Source organism: Erinaceus europaeus, chromosome 13 (assembly GCF_950295315.1).
Source record: "Erinaceus europaeus chromosome 13, mEriEur2.1, whole genome shotgun sequence".
NCBI lineage: Eukaryota > Metazoa > Chordata > Mammalia > Eulipotyphla > Erinaceidae > Erinaceus > Erinaceus europaeus.
In genome coordinates this window covers 17,174,642-17,193,733 of record NC_080174.1, presented here as the reverse complement: position 1 = coordinate 17,193,733, position 19,092 = coordinate 17,174,642, and the positions used below count along the sequence as shown (strand labels likewise).

Genomic DNA, 19,092 nt, shown 5'->3' with positions numbered 1-19,092 from the left:
GACATATGAAGTTCTCTTCAACCTGATACCAGAGTTCTGAGCTTGCATTTCCGAACCCTCTGAGGCACTTGGCTGTTCATTCATTCTTTGATCTGAAGAGCCTAGATGGCGCCAGACAGCTGAGCTCACATTTAAAAAGTGTGCATGAAATTGGCTTCAAGCCCTTGTTTCCCACCTGTAGTGGAGACACTTCATGAATGGTGAAGCACGTGCACGTCTGTAGGTCTCTCTCTCTCCCTCTCTTTCCCTAACTCCTCCTCCTCTCTCAATTTCTTTAACTTTTTATATTTACGTATTTATTCTCTTTTTGTTGCCCTTGTTTTATTGTTGTTATTAATGTAGTTGTTGGATAGGACAGAGATAAATGGAGAGAGGATGGGAAGACTGAGAGAGAGAGAGAGACACCCGCAGACCGCCTGTGAAGCGACTACCCTGTAGGTGGGGAGCCGGGGGCTCGAACCTGGATCCTTACGCTGGTCCTCGCGCTTTGCCCTGCACTTAACCCGCTGTACTACCGCCCGACTCCCTCTTTTTTTCTTTTTGGTACAAGGCTTATCATTGTGCTTTGTGGCTGCACTATAAATCCACCACTCCTAGTGGCCATTTCTTTTTATTTGGCAGGACAGAGAGAAGTTGCGAGGGATGGGAAGGTAAGGGAGGGAAGAGAAACACCTGCAGACCCGCTTCACCCCTCATGAAGCATTCCCCCTTCAGGCGGGGAGTGGGGGCTCAAATATGGGTCCTTGTGCAAGTTGATATGTGCGCTTACCTGGTGCACCACCACCCGGCTTCCTCCCCTGAGCCCGACAGCTAACATGCAGGTGGGCTAAAGGTGTTGCCTGGACAGGGTAGGGAGGTAGCGAAGTGGGTGCGAAGCCCAAGGACAAGCGGTAGGATCCTGGTTTGAGCCCCCAGCTCCCCACCTACAGGGGAGTCCCCTTACAGGCGGTGAAGTAGGTCTGCAGGGATCTTTCTCTTCCCCTCCTCTCTCCATTTCTCTGTCCTACCTAAGAACGACATCAATAACAATAAAAAAGGGCAACAAAAGGGAAAATAAATAAATTTAAAAAAAGATATTGTCTGGGGGGTCGGGCGGTGGCGCAGTGGGTTAAGCGCATGTGGCGCAAAGCGCAGGGACCGGCATAAGGATCCCGGTTCGAGCCCCCGGCTCCCCACCTGCAGGGGAGTCGCTTCACAGGCGGTGAAGCAGGTCTGCAGGTGTCTGTCTTTCTCTCCCCTTCTCTGTCTTCCTCTCCTCTCTCCATTACTCTCTGTCCTATCCAACAACGAATTGCGTCAACAAGGGCAATAATAACCACAACAAAGCTACAACAAGGGCAACAAAAGGGAAAAAAAAAAAAAAAAAAGGCCTCCAGGAGCGGTGGATTCATGGTGCAGGCACCGAGCCCAGCAATAACCCTGGAGGAGGAAAAAAAAAAAAAAAAAAAGATATTGTCTGGTGGAAATGGTGTCAAGACTTGGAACCAGGGAGTCCGGTGGTAGCGCAGTGGGTTAAGTGCAAGTGGCACAAAGCGCAAGGACCGCAAGGACCGGCGTGAGGATCCGGGTTCGAGCCCCTGGCTCCCCACCTGCAGGGGCGTCGCTTCACAGGCGGTGAAGCAGGTCTGCAGGTGTCTTTCTCTCCCCCTCTCTGTCTTCCCCTTCTCTCTCCATTTCTCTCTGTCCTATCCAACAACGACGACAATAACAACAGCAGCAACAATAAAAAGACAACAAGGGCAACAAAGGGAAAAAAAAAAAAAGAGTTGGAACTGATGAGGACTCCCGGCAGAAGTACGGGAATCCTAGAAGTTGTTCAGTTTACACACTACAGTCCACTATTGGAAATTAGCCCTCGGATTCTATATGATTTTGTATAGTTTCACTTTTTTAAAATAATTTTTTTATTGTCTTTATTGGATACAGACTGCCAGAAATTGAGAGGGGAGGAGTTGATAGAGAGGGAGAGAGACAGACACCTGCAGCCCTGCTTCACCACTTGTGAAGCTTTCCCCCTGCAGGCGGGGACTGGGGGCTGGAACCCGGGTCCTTGCGCACTGTAACGTGCGCTCAACCAGGTACACCACCACCCGGCTCCCGTAGTTTTGCTTTTCCCTACAGTGCAGGGAAGTAAGCCCAGGACCTCAGGCATGCACATGCACGGTGCCACTGCTGAGTAGATCTCCCTGTTTTTTTGGTTTTTTTTCATTCTCTATTTGAGAGTAAGAGAGGAAAGAAGGAGAAACGGAGACAAGAAAGGTGCCTTGGCACTGCTTTAAGTCATAAAGCTCCCATGGTACTGCCCAATATGCTGCCATCTGGCACTGGGGCTCATCTTTTTGTCTCACACGAGACGTGGTTTAGTATGTACTCTGCCAGGTGAATTATCTCCTGACCCTTCAAAACGTTTGAGGGTTGTGGGGTCCTTGTGTATCTGCAGTCTTACTACTCCTGGATCAACTTTTTCATTCCTTTAATTCTAGGTAGAAAGGAGACCACAGGGGGTCGGGTAGTGGCACACCGTGTTAAGCACACATAATATGAAGCGCAAGGACCTGTGCGAGGATCCCAGTTCGAGCCCCCAGCTCCCCACCTGCAGAGAGGGTCACTTCACAAGTAGTGAAGAAGGTCTGCAGGTTACCTATCTTTCTCTCTTCCTATCTCTTCTTCCTCCTCTCTCAAATTCTCTCTCCTATCCAATAAAATGGAAAAAAGAAAAAAAAAAAAAAGACTGCCAGGAGTAGGGGATTCATAGTGCTGTCACCGAGCCCCAGTGATAACCCTAGTGGCCCAAGAAAAAAAAAAAAAGAAAAAGAAAGACCACAGAACTGTTCCAGTCTTTGCAGCTTCCCCTGGTGCTATGATGTCCCCCAAAGTATTGCAGGGGCTCAGACAAAGGGAACTTCACTATCTTCTTGCCCTCACAATCTTTTCAGACACAATCTTTTGTGTATGTCTCTGTAAGAAAGACTAGAGCTGGGGGTTGGGCGAAAGCACACCGGGTAAAATGCACGAAGTTCAAAGAGTAACGACCCGTGCAAGGATCCTGGCTTTAGCTTCCCCATTCTCCACCTGCAGGGTGGGGTGGGCGGGGATGTCACTTCACAAGCGGTGAAATAGGTCTTCTCTCCCCCTCTCCTCTCAATTTCTCTCTGTCCTATCCTATAAAAAAGGAAAATGGTCTCCAGCGGTGGATTCATATTGCAGGCACAGAGCCCAAGAGATAAGCCTGGAAGCAAACAAACAAACAAACAAACAAAAAAAGAAAGAAAGACCAGAGCTCTGCTACCCCATTCTCTTTCATATTTGCATGGAGTGTCTGAGCTTGAACTCAGGGCCTCATGCATGCACGTATGAGCTTGTGAGACATCTTCCTGCCGAGCTGTCTTCCCAACCCTAGTTTCACATTTTCAGCCACAGGAAGTTGAAATCTGTGACTCTCTCTCTTAATCTAGTATGATAAAGACCAAACTGAAGACTACTAACTTTCAAAACTTGTTGAAAGTCTGTTTTAATTTTTTTTTTCTTTACTGGGGGAGGGGGGAAGTTAATGGTTTATAGTCGACAGTGTAATACAGTAATTTGTACATGTGTGACATTTCTCAGTTTTCCACAGAACAATTCAACACCCTGTAGGTCCCCTCTGCCGTCATGTTCCAGAAAGATAAGTCTTTTAATTTGGTTGACTTGTGAACCAAAGTTCTTGTGAGTAGACAAATTTGCAAATTGACATTAAATGACATTACTTTCCATCAGGTTTAACTTTGGATACACTGTACCTCTCTATCAACTTTTTTAAGTTTTAATTTTTTTATTATCTTTATTTATTTATTGGATAGAGACAGCCAGAGGTCGAGAGGAAGGGGGAGGCAGAGAGGGAAGGAGACAGAGAGACTCCTGCAGCCCTGCTTCACCACTTGCAAAGCTTTTCCCCTGCCAGGTGGGGACTGGGGGCTGGAACCTGGGTCCTTGAGCATTGTAACACGTGCGCTCAACCAGGTGCGCCACCACCTGGCCCTTTTATCAACTTCTTCTTTTTTCAAAAAAAAAATTTATTTATTTATTCCCTTTTGTTACCATTGATGTTTCATTGTTGTAGTTATTATTGTTGTTGTTATTGATGTTGTCATCACTGGATAGGACAGAGAGAAATGGAGAGAGGAGGGGAAGACAGAGGGGGAGAGAAAGACAGACACCTGCAGATCTGCTTCACCACCTGTGAAGCGACTCCCCTGCAGGTGGGAAGATCAACTTCTATCAACATGTAGGGCCAGGATACAGCCCAGTCAATGATGGAGCACGTATGAGGCCCTGGGTTCTATCCCTGGTACTCCAACAAGTATAAATTAGGACCTTATGACTCTTTTCCCCCAATATGCAAAATGGTACAACTAGAGCTTCATTCCTCTGCATAAAGTAATAGCTAACCCTTCATGGCCACAGGCGACTTTAACATGTGCTAAGCATAACTACTTCTCGTTTATACTCTTGTGTTGACAGAGAGTTGCCAGTGAATTAAGGAAGCTACAACTGTCTCTCTTCCAGTTTGTCTGCGTCACACAGGCATTGGTCAGTCTGGAGCAGTTCAGCCTTCACCGCCCGTTTCTGCTGAGTCTTCACAAATCTGAGCAGGTTGACAATGGCGGCGGGTGTCACTCCGGGTATGCGGCTGGCAGCCCCAATCTGGGAATTGACACCACAGGAGAAGCAAGTGAGCTCTGGGGAACAGAAACACATTTTCCTCCTACCGACAAGCTGGATATTGTAGGTTAGGAAACATTTTCAAAGCTGTTAGCTTTAATTTTTTAAATCCACTTATTTATAAAGAGGCAGAGGTAGGGGTGGGGGGTGGGGAGAGAGAGATTAAGAAGGGGCCAGGTGGTGACACACCTGGTTAAACACACACATTACAGTGTACAAGGACACAGCTTCAAGTCCCTGGTCCCCAGCTGCAAGGGGAAAGCTTCACAAGTGTTGAAGCAGGGCTGAAGGTGTCTCTCTGTCTCTCTCCCTCAATCTCCCCTTTCCTTCTAAGTTTCTCTCTATCTCTAATAAATACAATAATAAAATATATTTAAAGGGAGTTGGGTGGTAATGCAGCGGGTTAAGCGCACGTGGCGCAAAGCGCAGGGACCAGTTAAGGATCCCAGTTCAAGCCCCGGCTCCCCACCTGCAGGGGAGTTGCTTCACAGGAGATGAAGGAGGTCTACAGGTGTCTATCTTTCTCTCTCCTTCTCTGTCTGCTCCTCCTCTCTGCATTTCTGTCTGTCCTATCTAACAACAATGACATCAATAACAACAACAATAGCTACAACAACAATAAAAAACAACAAGGGCAACAAAAAGGAAAAATAAATAAAAACTTAAAAAAAAATACAGTACCTTATGTTGTATTTTTTAGATCTTTCTACTTGCTTGCTGCACTTATTGGGTCATTGAAAACTACTATGTACTTTTGCTTTATGATATATTATTTCCCCCTAATTTATGGCTACATGTGTTCATGTGCTCTGTCTCTTGGGCCCTGGTTCATATCTAGGTGTCCGGGCTTTGTTAGGAAGTGCACTACCCAAAAGATCTTTATGGGGTGCAGAAGGTGGAAAGTCTGGCTTCTGTAATTGCTTCTCCACTGGACATGGGTATTGACAGATGCATACTCCCAGCCTGTTTCTATCTTTGCCTAGTTGGGTAGGGCTCTGTCTCTAGCCAATAATAAATAAATAAATAAAAATATTTTTTAAAAAGTAAAAAAAAAGTTAATTATGTAGTCGTTATAAATATAGGTCAAAAAAAAAAGTGCTGATTCTATTTACAATTGGTTCCCATCACCGTCTGTCTTCTTACCGTCTGAGGGCGACTAAAATGCAGCTTCTCTCTGACTTCATCAGACAAAGACACATCCCTAAGGGTCAAGTAGTCCAGGTCTTCTGGCAGCTGGAGAGCTTCATCTTGCTGAACTTGCTTTATTTCTTGTTGTTGGTAGAACAGTGCCGATTCATAAGTGGCTGGTGAACAAAATTAGTGGTGATACTCGGGTTATATTCACAACTTATCTTTTATACTTTTTTTAAAAAATGTTTTATTGATTGATTTTTTAAAAAAATATTTATTTTTCCTTTTGTTGCCCTTGTTGTTTAACATTGTTGGTTACTGATGTCATTGTTGTTGGATAGGACAGAGAGAAATGGAGAGAAGAGAGGAAGACAGAGAGGGGGAGAGAAAGACAGACACCTGCAGACCTGCTTCACCGCTTGTGAAGTGACTCCCCTGCAGGTGGGGAGCCGGGAGCCGAAACCTGGACCCTTACTCTGGTCCTTGCGCTTTGCACCACATGCGCTTAACCCGCTGTGCCACCGCTCGACTTCCTCTTTTATACTTTTGATATGGATTGTTCAGTTGACACTTATCTCAGTACCATGAGACGGAGGAGTAGGTGTTTCCTTCCATGAACGAGGGAAATGAGGTTAAAATTGAGAGGAAGTGCTAAGCATCTATCTGCTTTTCATGAGGGTGCCCAGAATCGAGAGCCTCAGGTATTAAGATCTTATACTTAGCTCCTATGCTCTCTCTCTTATCCTTAAATTTCTATCTTTTATTGCTACCAGGCTTGGTACTGGCACTATGAATCTGCCTCTCCTGGCAGCCTCCCCCACCCCCATGTTCTCCTTTCTATCTTACTGGACAGGACATAGGGAAACGCAGAGAGGAGAGACAGATAGGCAGACACCTACAGACTTGCTTCACTGCTTGTGACAGGTCCCCCTGCAGGTGGGGAGCCGGGGCTTGCTTGAACTCTGGTTCTTGTATGTTTGTACAAGTACATTGTACATTTAACTGGGCATGTCACCACCTGGTCCCTTTTTTTTTTTCTTTCTTCTTTTTTTTGGTCTCCAGGGTAATTGCTGGGGCTCGGTGCCTGCACTACGGATCCACTTCTCTGGAGGCTATTTTTTCCCTTTTGTTGCCCTTGTTGTTATCACTGCTGTTGTTGTTATTGTTGTTACTGCTGTCACTGTTGTTGGATAGGAGAGAAATGGAGACAGGAGAGGAAGGCAGAGAGGGGGAGAGAGACACCTGCGGACCGGCTTCACCGCCTGTGAAGTGACACTCCCCCCCCCCCCCCCCGCAGGTGGGGAGCCAGGGGTTTAAACCAGGATCCTTATACCAATCCTTGTACCTTGTGCCATGTGGACTTAATCCACTGCGCTAGCTCCCGACCCCCTGGGCCCCATTTTTTTCTTTAAGATTTATTTATGAGGGGGCTGGGCAACTTTGTGCCCGGTTAAGCACACACATTACCGTGAGCAAGGATCTGGGTTCAAGCTCCTGTTCCTCTCCTGTAAGGGGGAATGCTTCATGAGTGATGAAGCAGTGCTGCAGATGTCTCTCTCTCTCTCTCTCTTTCCCTCTATCCTCCCCTTCTCCTCTCAATTTCTCTCTGTCCTACCAAATAAAATAGAAAACAAGAATGGCTCCAGAAACAGTGGATTTGTCATTCAGGCGTGGAGCCCCAGCTATAACCCTGGTGGGAATAAAAAACAAAACAAAAGGTGAGAGAGATGGCATAATAGTTATGCAAAGGGCCTCTCAGGCCTGCGGCTCCAAAGCCCTAGGTTCAATCCCACACACCATTGTAAACCAGAGCTGAGCAGTGCTCTGGTAAAACAAATAAATAAGCAAACTTCTTGGGGACTACCATGCCACCTCTAGGGCTGCATTTTTGTTTGTTTTTTTTGTTAATCTCTGGGGTTTCATGGCTCGCAGCTGACCTTATCAGTCACAGACAGAGGAAGGAGGGCCAGGTTGTGGCGCACCTGGTTCAGCGCACACATTACAATGCGCAAGGACCCAGGTTCAAGCCCCGGATCCCCACCTGTAGGGGGAAAGCTTTGCAAATGGTGAAGCAGTGCTGCAGGTGTCTCTCTGTCTCTCTCCCTCTCTATCACCCTCTTCCCCTCTCAATGTCTGGCTGTCTCTATCCAATAAATAAAGATAATTTAAAAATTTTTTTTTAAAAAAGAAAGGAACAGAAAGGGTGGCAGAGGGAGGGGGAGATGTCATAATGGTTACACAGACACTGTAGCTTCTAAAGCTCTGAGGTTTCAGGTTCAATCCCTTATACCACCATAAACCAGAGCTGATCAGTGCTCTCATAAGAGAGAGAGAAGGGAGGGGTGAAGAGACAGAAAGAGAGAGAGGCACAGAGAGAAGGGAAAAAAACCCATAGCACTGAAGCTTTCTTCAGTGTAGTAGGGGGCTGATTCAGATGTGGGTCCTGTGCATGACAAAGCAGTACAACATCCAAGCGAACTATCTTGCCAGCCCATTTTCTGTTTAAATGGTAAGTTAGGTTGTTATGTGGAAAACCGAGAAATGGTGGGCCGAGCGGTGGCGCACTGGGTTCAGCACACATAGTATGAAGAGCAAGGACCTGGGCAAGGATCCTGGTTCGATCCCCGCCTCTCAGGGGGAGAGTCTTCACTGCCTGAAGTGACTATCCAAAAAAAAAAAAAGGCCACAGGAGCAGTGGATTCGCAGTACAAGAGAGCCCCAGCGCTAACCCTGTAGGCAAAAACCCCACAAAAACTGAGAAATGTTATATGTACAAACTACTGTATTTTACTGTCAACTGTAAACCATTAATCTCCCTAATAAAGAAAAAGATTCAAAGCAAATGTGAAGAATAATAAACATACAGCATGGGGGCCAGGTGGTTGCGTACCTGGCTGAGTGCACACCTTACAATGCACAAGGACCCAGGTTCAAGGCCCAGGTCCCCACCTGCAGAGGGAAAGCTCTGCAAGTGGTAAAGCAATGTTGCTGGTGTCTGTCTCTCTCCCTATCACTCCTTCCGCCTCAACTTCTGGCTGTATTTATCCAATAAATAAATAAATCCAAAATAAAGATGATAGAAAAAAAGATTAAAAAGAGAGAATTTACTATACATGCTCGCTAAGAAAAAAAAGTATTAATTTACTGATTTTTCCCCTTGCCTCACTTATAGCTAGGGTTCAGTGCCTAGATGACTTTACTACTCTTGGACGCCATTTCTTTTCCCTTAACTTCTTCTGTTTTGAAAGAGGGTGAAAGAGACAGGGAAAAATGAAAGGGGGGTCTGGGGATAGATAGCATAATGGTTATGCAAAGAGACTCTCATGCCTGAGGCTCCAAACTCCCAGGTTCAATCCTCTGCACCACCAGCGCAGCCAGAGCTGAGCAGTGCTCTGGTTAAAAAAAAAAAAAGAGAGAGAGACAGAGAGTAGGGGAGATAGCATAATATTTCAGTAGCATTTTCCAAACTTGCAGGAAATCACCTGAGGGTGTGTGTGTGTCTAATAAAAATGCATTTGCTCCCTGCAGGGGCCTGGGTGGAGCCTGGGAGTACAGAGCTCAGCCTGAGCACCACACAGCTGGAGGCCACACTGGGTGTACGACAAGGATTCTCCACACAGCTCGAGAAAGGGCTCTGCACAAGTGAAAAGGAAAGCTTACTGGACTCATTAAGCAAAATATCATTCCCTACCTTCTATTTTCAGCCTCTGGGCTAGCTCTCTACAGTCAGTGTACTTCTTCAAGGGCTCAGGAATAGCCTTGGCTAACAGCTCCATGTCGACTTGCTCATATTTCAGAACATCCAGAGCGCTGCAAACACAAGAATGCTGTTAGCACAGGTCTGTGTTGGACAGGGAAGGCTAATAAGGGCAGGTTAATAAGCTTCGGGGGAGGGTGGCAGCACAGTGGGTTAAGCGTAGGTGGTGCAAAGTGCACAAACCTGCGTAAGGATCCTCCGGCTCCCCACCTGCAGGGGGGTCACTTCACAGGTGGTGAAGCAGGTCTGCAGGTGTCTATTTTTCTCTCCCCAAAATCTGGGACCTCAGAGCCTCAAGCATGAAAGTCTTTCTTTTTTATTTTTTTAAATTTTTTAACATTTATTTTCCCTTTTGTTGCCCCTTTTTTTATTATTGTTGTAGTTATTATTGTTGTTGTTGTTGGATAGGACACAGAGAAATGGAGAGAGGAGGAAAAGACAGAGGGGGGAGAGAAAGATAGACACCTGCAGACCTGCTTCTATGCCTGTGAAATGACCCCCCCCCCTCCCGGGCTCGAACCCGGATCCTTGCGCCACATGCACTTAACCCGCTGCGCTACCGCCTGACTCCCATTTTATTTTTTTGAGAGAGATGCAGAGAGAGAAAGACACAGAGAGAAACACCAGAGCCCTGCACAGCTCTGGCTTACTGTGGTGCAAGGGGATTGAACCTGGGACTTTGGAGTCTCAGAATGAGAGTCTCTTTGCTTAAGCATTACGCTATCTACCCCCGCGGCATGAAAGTCTTTTGCAGAACCATTACGCCATCTCCCCACTCTTTTCTCTTTTAAAAGATGACTCTATGATAATGTCTGCCCTCCCAAAACTGATTAAGCAAATTAGTTACCCTGTAACAAAAAGTCATTGGCATACATAGAGGCCCCAAGTCTACTCAGGTCCCCTCAACCTTTTGTACAGTTCATTCCATCATCACAGTCCTGGAAGGCAGCTATGCTCACCACTATACCACCAACGCAACTGCTAGCAATTAGAATTTTCAACAACACTTCATGGTAATTTGATGAACAGAAATATGAAAAAAGAGGCAATCAGTTTTTATATTTTTACCAAAATCTCTCCTGTGAGTAGTCTCTTTTTTATTTATTTTCCCTTTTGTTGCCCTTGTTTTATTGTTGTAGTTATTATTGTTGTTGTCGTCGTTGTTAGATAGGACAGAGAGAAATGGAGAGAGGAGGGGAAGACAGAGGAGGAGAGAGAAAGACACCTGCAGATCTGCTTCACCGCTTGTAAAGCGACTCTCCTGCAGGTGGGGACGGGGGTTTGAACCGGGATCCTTGAGCCAGTCCCTGTGCTTTGCGCCATATGCGCAGAACCAGCTGCGCCACCACCCAACTCCCAGTGAGCAGCCTTTTTGTTAAGGTGATTAAAAATAAGCGGTGAAGCAGGTCTGCAGGTGTCTATCTTTCCCCCTCTGTCTTCCCCTCCTCTCTCCATTTCTCTCTGTCCTATCCAACAACGACGGCATTAATAACAACAACAATAAAAATAAATAAAATATATGTCAAAAAATAAATAAATAATATAACAGTCATGGTCCGGGAGGTGGCACAGTGGCTAAGGCACTAACTAGACTCTCAAGCATGAGGTCCTGAGTTCAATCCTCGGCGCACATGTACAAGAGTGATGTCTGGTTCTTTCTCTCTCTCCTGTCTTTCTCATTAATAAAAATAAAATCTTTAAAAAAAATTAAAAAAAAAAGTCAAGGGCCAGGCAGTAGTGAAGTGGGCTAAGCACACTGGCACAAAGTCCAAGGACCCGTGTAAGGATTCCAGTTCGAGCACCAGGCTCCCCACCAGGCTCTCCACCTAGCAGTGAAGCAGGTCTGCAGGTGTCTATCTTTCTCTCCCCCTGTCTTCCCCTCCTCTCTCCATTTGTGTCCTATCCAACAATGACGACAACAATAATAGTAGCAACAACAACGATAAACAACAAGGGCAACAAAAGGGGAAAAAAATGGCCTCCAGGAGCAGTGGATTCAAAGTGCAGGCACTGAGCCCCAGCAATAACCCTGGAGGCAAATATAAAAAATAAAAAATAAAAGTCAGTTTGGCCACATGCCTTTTTATTTATGATTTCCTGCTCTTTAGAAGGAAACAGGGTTCAGGGGCCGGTTAGTGATGCACCCAGTTGAGCCACATGTTACCAATGACAACTCCTGGGTTCAAATGGTGAAACAGTGTTGCAGGTGTCTGTCTAAAAAAAGAGGGGAAAAGAATGGCCACTGGGCGCGGAAAACAGAAAGAAATACGCTTCCATTCTCTCTTTTTCCTTCTTACTTTCTCCCCAACCCCCCTTCTTTCTTTCTTTTGTCACTGGGGCTTCCCTGTTTGCTTAAAACACAGAGGCAGCATAAAGAAACCACAGCGACAAAGCTTCCCTCAGCGCAGCAGGGTCCAGGTTCAAAACTGGATTGTGTCCATTTCCCACATTTGATTTCAACAGAACATTGACAGTTTAACATTCAACTTCCCTAAATGAACTTTCTCAGTGCCTAGATATCTAAAGTTAAAATGATGACAATTGGGGGTTGGGCAGTAGTGTAGTGGGTTAAGTGCACACGGTGCAAAGCAAAAGGACTGGTGTAAAGATCCCAGTTTGAGCCCCGGCTCTCCACCTGCAGGGGAAGTTGCTTCACAGACAGGGAAGCGGGTCTGCAGGTGTCTATCTTGCTCTCCTCCTCTCTGTCTTCCCCTACTCCTTCAATTTCTCTCTATCCAACAACAGCAGCAGCAGTAACAATAACAAGGGCAACAAAAATGGGAAAAAATGGCCTCCAGGAGCAGTGGATTTATAGTGCAGGCACCAAGCCCGAGCAGTAACCCTGGAGGCAAAAAAAAAAAAAAATGATGGTAATTGTTCAGAATGCATTTATTGCCTTTACTGCAAACATGCTAGACTCAGTGCTAAGCACTGACAAAGGGAGCCAGACTTAGCAGAGCATTTCTTTCTTTCTTTCTTTCTTTCTTTCTTTCTTTCTTTCTTTCTCTCTCTCTTTCTTTCTTTCTTTCTCTCTTTCTTTCTTTCTTTTTTTTTTACACAAACTATTTATTGGATAGAGACAGAAATCGAGAGAAGGGGGAGAAAGAGAGAGAAATAGAGAGGGATGCTAAGGGCAGGTAGTGGTGCACCTGGTTAAGCACTCACATTACAGTGCCCAAGGAACCAGGTTCAAGCCCCTGGTCCCCACCTGCAGGGGGAAAGCTTCACAAGCGGTGAAGCAGGTCTGCAGGTCTCTCTCCCTTCTCCACTATTCACTGTATCTAATAATAAATAAATATATTTTAAAAAAGAATAATGCTGTAAATTCTTTGCAAAGTATAAAATATTATGAAGCTTCCTAAATTTAAGCAAACAAGAGGAAAAGTACATGAATTAGAATGATGTTTATGGGAGTTGGGCGGTAGCACAGTGGGTTAAGTGCACATTGGGCAAAGCACAAGGACCGGCGTAGGAAACCTGGTTTGAGCCCCGGCTCCCCACCTGTAGGGGAGTCGTTCACAAGCAGTGAAACAGGTCTGCAGGTGTCTATCTCTCTCCCCTTCTCGGTCTTCCCCTCCTCTCTCCATTTCTCTCTGTCCTATCCAACAACAATGACATCAATAATAACTTCAACAATAAAAAACAAGGGCAACAAAAGGGAATAAATAAATATTAAAAAATTAATAATAATAAAAAAAGAATGATACTTATATTACTACTATCTCCTCGTGGTGGTTTTTAGGCTTATACACTAACTGATGAGAGAGAATGAGGGAGAGAGCAAAGCAGGCCATCACTGTGAGTTCTAGCAGCAGGTTCCTCCCTGGTTGTTCCAATGTTTCTTAGCTGGTAAATAGATTTATCGCCTTTATTGGTGAGTCAGGCTGTCATTCCTATGAGTCTAGGTAACTACTACACAGGTTCTTTAAAACGTATTATTACTACAATTAAAATTTGCTAATATCCTCTAACAATAATGCCTGTGCTTAGGGAAACATCCATGAAAATGAAAACCTAGGAATAAGACACCAGGATGAGGCAAAAGTGAAACAAATGACCTATTATGCCAGACAGCTAATTACGGACAGAGTACCTGGAACAATTAGAGATGATGATAATGATAATAATAATATGTGGCATTAAAATGAATAGATCTTTATTATTTTTCATTACTTTTTAAATCAGAGCACTGCTCAGTTCTGGTTTATAGTAGTGCTGGGGACTGAACCTGGGATCTCAGAGTCCCCTGGCTTCACAAAGTCTCTTGGAATTACCACTGTGCTCTCCTCCCTGTCCCTAAAATAAAATATGCATGAGGTCCTGAGTTTGATCCATAGCAGCATGGGTGGCCTATAAGGTGGTGCAATAGCAGAGTACCAGACTTGCACACATGAGGCCCACATTCAGCCCCCAGCACCATATATGCTGCAATGCTGTTCTGGCAGTGTGCATGCCCTCTCCCTCCCTGCTGCGCTCACACGCTCTCTCTCTCTATCTCTCTCCATATATATCATATCTGGAATCAATGATCTTGCATATTCCTTTATAGCTAGCATTTGTGGAAAAATACTATTTTAAAATATTTTATTTACTTATTTTTTTCTTTATAAAATTTTGATTTAAAAAATATTTATTTATTCCCTTTTGTTGCCCTTGTTTTATTGTTGTATTTATTTCTGTTGTCGTTGTTGGATAGGACAGAGAGAAATGGAGAGAGGAGGGGAAGACAGAGAGGGGGAGAGAAAGACACCTGCAGACTTGCTTCACCGCCTGTGAAGCGACCCCCCTGCAGGTGGGGAGCCAGGGGCTAGAACCGGGATCCTTATGCCGGTCCTTGTGGTTTCTGCCACCTGCGCTACCACCCGACTCCCTATTTTTTAAAATTTTATTTTATTTATTATTGGATAGAGATAGCCAGAAATTGAAAGGGAAGGGGGAGACAGACAGGGAGAGAGGCAGAGAGACACCTGCAGCTCTATTTCACCACTTGTGATGCTTTCCACCTGCAGGTGAGGACCAGGGCCTTGAACCTGGGTCCTTGAGCACTGTAATGTGAGTGCTTGACCAGGTGTACCACCCACCGCCTGGCCCCTTTATTTATTAATGAGATGGGGAGGAGAGCGAAAGAACCAGATATCACTCTAGTGCATGTGTTGTCGAGGATCAAAGAGGTTTACTTATTCTATACAGCTCACAGACAAGATGTAACTTTTCTAATTGCTCCATACCTATGAAAGAAATGATAACTAGATCTCAGTTTGTATTCTCTAAATTTTAGGAAAGTTGGGGTCAGGCAGTGGTGCACAACTTGTAAAGCAGCCCCTTGTAGGTGGGGAGCTGGGGAAAGAGAGGCTCGAACTGAGATCCTTAAGCCCGTCCTTGCGCTCTGCGCCATGTATGCTTAACCTGCTTAGCCACAGCCCAGCCCCTTCTGACCTTTCTCTTTTGTGAGATTCTTACTTTTCTTTCTTTCTTTCTCTCTCTTCCTTCCTTCCTTTTCTTCCTTTCTTTTTCTTTTCTTTTTTTTTAAAGATTTTATTTATTAGTAAGAAAGACAGGAGGAGAGAAAGAACCAGATATCACTCTGGTACATTGCTGCCAGAGATCTCAAGCCTGAGGCTCCAAAGTCCCAGGTTCAATCCCTTGCACTATCATAAACCAGAGAGGATTTGTGCTCTGGTTAAAAACAAAACAAAAAACTACATACCTGAGACGCTGATTTCTACTAAGACTTATGGAAGCCTCTGGGATTAAGGCTTTCCACTGAGAGCTTGAAAACTCAATGGATTTTAGTACAGAAAGACCTTCTTCTAAAGAAGCCTTCATCAAAGAAGCTCTTTCATATCGTGGTTGTGACACACAGCCGGCTTCCTTATACCCTGGAAGAGGGAGGGGGACACTGTAAGGAGAGAGGATTAGATGACAGTGAGCCTGGTCCCAGGGCTCAGCGAGAAGTTACCTCGGAAGGTGAGCCTGCTGTCAGCGTTGTCCGGGCGCAGAGACAAGCGGAATTCCGCTCGGCTGGTGAACATGCGGTAGGGCTCACTGGTGCCCTGTGTGGTGAGGTCATCAATCAATACTCCGATGTAGCCTTCTGTGCGGCTAATGACAAAAGGAGGCTTGCGTCTGACCCGGAGACTGGCGTTGATGCCGGCGACCACCCCCTGCAAGAGGACTGAAATGTTTAAAAGGCCATTATGAACTGAACCAAGAGCTACCCTACTCAGAACACTATCTGAGGAAAGCAGCAAGGAGCTGTAAATAGGCCCTGCCAGGGTGTGGGGAAGAGCAGATTGAGAAAGTGGGACCCATGTTCAGACACCACTTATGAGTAATGTGCTGCCTCAGACTGTCATAATGTATTACTCTGGGCTGAGGAGACAACATAATGCTTATGCAAAAATGCTTCCATGTGTGAGGCACCAAAAGTCTCAGATTCAGTCTCTAGCACCGCCATAAGTCTGAGCGGAGCAGTGTTCTGGTAAAATAAATAAATAAATAAAATTATTATTAAAAATATCTTAGGGGATGGGGGCCAGACAGTAGCGCACCAGGTTAAGTGCACATAGTGCGAAGTGCAAGGACCCGCGTAAGGATCCCCGTTTGAGCCTCCAGCTCCCCACCTGCTGGGGGGCTGCTTCATTAGAGGTGAAGCAGGTCTGCAGGTGTCTCGTTCTCTCTCTCTGTCTTCCCCTCCTCTCTCAGTTTCTCTCTGTCCTATCCAACAACAACAGCAGCAACAACAAAAATGGGGGGAAAAATGGCCGCCAGGAGCAGTGGATTCATTGTGCTGGCACCAACCCCCAGCAATAACCCTGGAGGCAAATAAATTAAAAAAAATATATATATATATCTTAAGAGGACAACCTGGGAGGTGCCATAGTGGGTAGAGTATAGGATCTATAAGTATGATGTCCCAAGAACCTTGGCATTGCATGTTCCAGAGTGATGGTCTGCTTCTGAATTTTTATCATTAATAAATGTGTTTTTAAAAAATATTTATTTATTCTCTTTTGTTGCCCTTGTTGTTTTATTGTTGTGGTTATTATTGTTGTTGTTGAAGTTGTCGTTGTTGGATAGGACAGAGAGAAATGGAGAGAGGAGGGGGAAGACAGAGGGGGGAAAGAAAGATAGACACCTGCAGACCTGCTTCACCGCTTGTGAAGTGACTCTCCTGCAGGTGGGGAGCCGGGGGCTGGAACCTGGATCCTTATGCCGGTCCCTGTACTTTATGCCACGTGCGCTTATCCCACTGCTCTACGTGCGCTTATCCCACTGCTCTACCGCCCAATTCCCAGTAAATATGTATTTTTATCTAAGGACTGGGAGACGGTTCAACAAGTAAACTGCATGCCTTATCACGCATACGGCCTGGCACCGTGTGGCAGCACCATGGACAGTACCGACAGAGCCCCATACGTAGATGGTGGAGTGGTAGTTTGACATCCACCCCTACCACAACACACACAAAAAGTACATAATAAAAGTCAAGTCAGAGTAGTCCAGGTGCAGTGGATAAAGTGAGTGACTCTTAAGTATGAGGCTGGAGTTTCCTCCCTGGCAACAATTGTATCAGAGTGACGTCTGCTTCTCTTTCCTCTTATCTCTCTAATAAACAAAATATTTTTAAAAAATGATTTAGAGAGGCAGCTCAAGGTACTGTGTATGTGTGAGCGCCTGAGTTTTTAACAGGCATAACATTAAAACATGAATAAACAAGGGTTGGCAAGACCGCTCTCCTGAGAAGGGGCCGGCTTTGCCATGTTCACATCTCAGCTTTAAGCCATGTTCCCACCACACTGGGGGAAGCCTCTGTGTTGTGATGTCTTTCCCTCTCCCTCTGCTTCTATCCCTTTCTTTCCAGCTAAAAAAAGTTGGCTTAGAACAATAAAGCCCCGGAGAGCCTGGCGGTAGCGCAGGTTAAGCACAAGGACAGGCATAAGGATCCCGGTTCGAGCCCTCCGTTCGCCATCTGCAGGGGAGTCGCTTCAAAGGCGGTGAAGCAGGTCTGCAGGTGTCTTTGTCTCCCCCTCTCTCCATTTCTCTCTGTCCTATCCAATAACGACGGCATCAATGACAACAGTAATAATAACTACAACAATAAAAAAACAAGGGTGGGGGTCGGGCGGTAGTGCAGCAGGTTAAGCATAGGTGGCATAAAGCGCAGAGACCAGCGTAGGGATCCTGGTTCCAGCCCCCGGCTCCCCACCTGCAGGGGAGTCACTTCACAGGCGGTGAAGCAGGTCAGGTGTCTATCCTTCTCTCCCCCTCTCTGTCTTCCCCTCCTCTCTCAATTTCCCTCTGTCCTATCCAACAACGAACAACACCAACATCAACAACAACAACAATAACCACAACAAGGCTACAACAACAAGGACAACAAAGGGGGAGGAATGGCCTCCAGGAGCAGTGGATTCATGGTGTAGGCACTGAGCCCCAGCAATAACCCTGGAGGAAAAAAAAAAGGGAATAAATAAATAAAATATTTAAAAAATTAAAAAGAACAATAAAGCCCTAGCAATATCAAAAGAAGGCGGAAGAAAAGGGGAAGGAAGAGGAGGTGTCTCTCAGTGCCCCTTCCCTCTCAACTTCTTTCTGTTCTATCAAATGAAATAAAGTTTAAAAATGACTCAATATTTTACACAGGTATAGAGAGTTACTTGAGACACAGAGAGACAGACTGAGGTGGGGGGGGGGACCAGAGCACCAGTCTGGTACATGTGATGCGAGGGATGAAACGGAGAGCCTCAGACATGGAAATTGGATGCTCTGCCAGTGGAGCTATTTCCTCAGTTGCCAAATGTCCTCTCTTACTGTTTTAAGATTTATTGGGGCTGGGTGGTGGTGCACCAGGTTGAGCGCACATATTAACAGTGTGCAAGGACCCAGGTTCGAGCCCCCAGTCTCCACCTGCAGGGGGAAGGCTTTACAAGTGGTGAAGCAGGGCTGCAGGTGTCTCTCTGTCTCTCACTTTCTCTATGCCTCCCTTCCCTCTCGGTTTCTGTCTCTGTCCAATAAATAAGTAAAGACAATAATAGTAAAAGATCTATTCATTGTCTTAAGTTTTAATTTTATCGTTCTTTTTTAAAAATTATCTTTATTTTGGGAGTCTGGCGGTAGCGCAGTGGGTTATGCGCATGTGGCGCAAAGCACAAGGGCCTGCGTAAGGATCCCGGTTCTTCTTCTTCTAGCGTTTGCCAGGATCCCGGTTCGAGCTCCTGGCTCCCCACCTGCAGGGGGGTCCCTTCACAGGTGGTGAAGCAGGTCTGCAGGTATCTATCTTTCTCTCCCCCTCTGTCTCCCCCTCCTCTCTCCATTTCTCTCTGTCCTATCCAACAACGACATCAATAACAACAACAATAACTACAACAATAAAAAAAAGGGCAACAAAAGGGAATAAATAAAATAAAATTATTTAAAAAAATTTTTCTTTCTTTATTTACTGGATATAGACAGCCAGAAATCAAGATGGAAGGGGGAAATAGAGAGGCAGTGAGACAGAG

At 45.6% G+C, this 19,092-nt stretch overlaps 1 protein-coding gene across 1 annotated transcript in view; it reads right to left on the bottom strand.

Annotated features, from left to right (window-relative positions):
- Nucleotides 1-3,482: 3,482 nt before the first annotated feature.
- MTO1 (mitochondrial tRNA translation optimization 1) overlaps nucleotides 3,483-19,092 on the bottom strand; it is a 35,340-nt gene continuing 19,730 nt past the window's right edge. The window contains exons 8-12 of the mRNA XM_007515789.3: nucleotides 15,549-15,753; nucleotides 15,297-15,468; nucleotides 9,524-9,642; nucleotides 5,845-6,005; nucleotides 3,483-4,683 (exon numbers count right to left, since the gene is read on the bottom strand). Coding sequence (XP_007515851.1) covers nucleotides 4,525-4,683; nucleotides 5,845-6,005; nucleotides 9,524-9,642; nucleotides 15,297-15,468; nucleotides 15,549-15,753 — 816 coding nt within the window. The 3' untranslated portion in view covers nucleotides 3,483-4,524. The remainder of the gene's footprint in view (nucleotides 4,684-5,844; nucleotides 6,006-9,523; nucleotides 9,643-15,296; nucleotides 15,469-15,548; nucleotides 15,754-19,092) is intronic.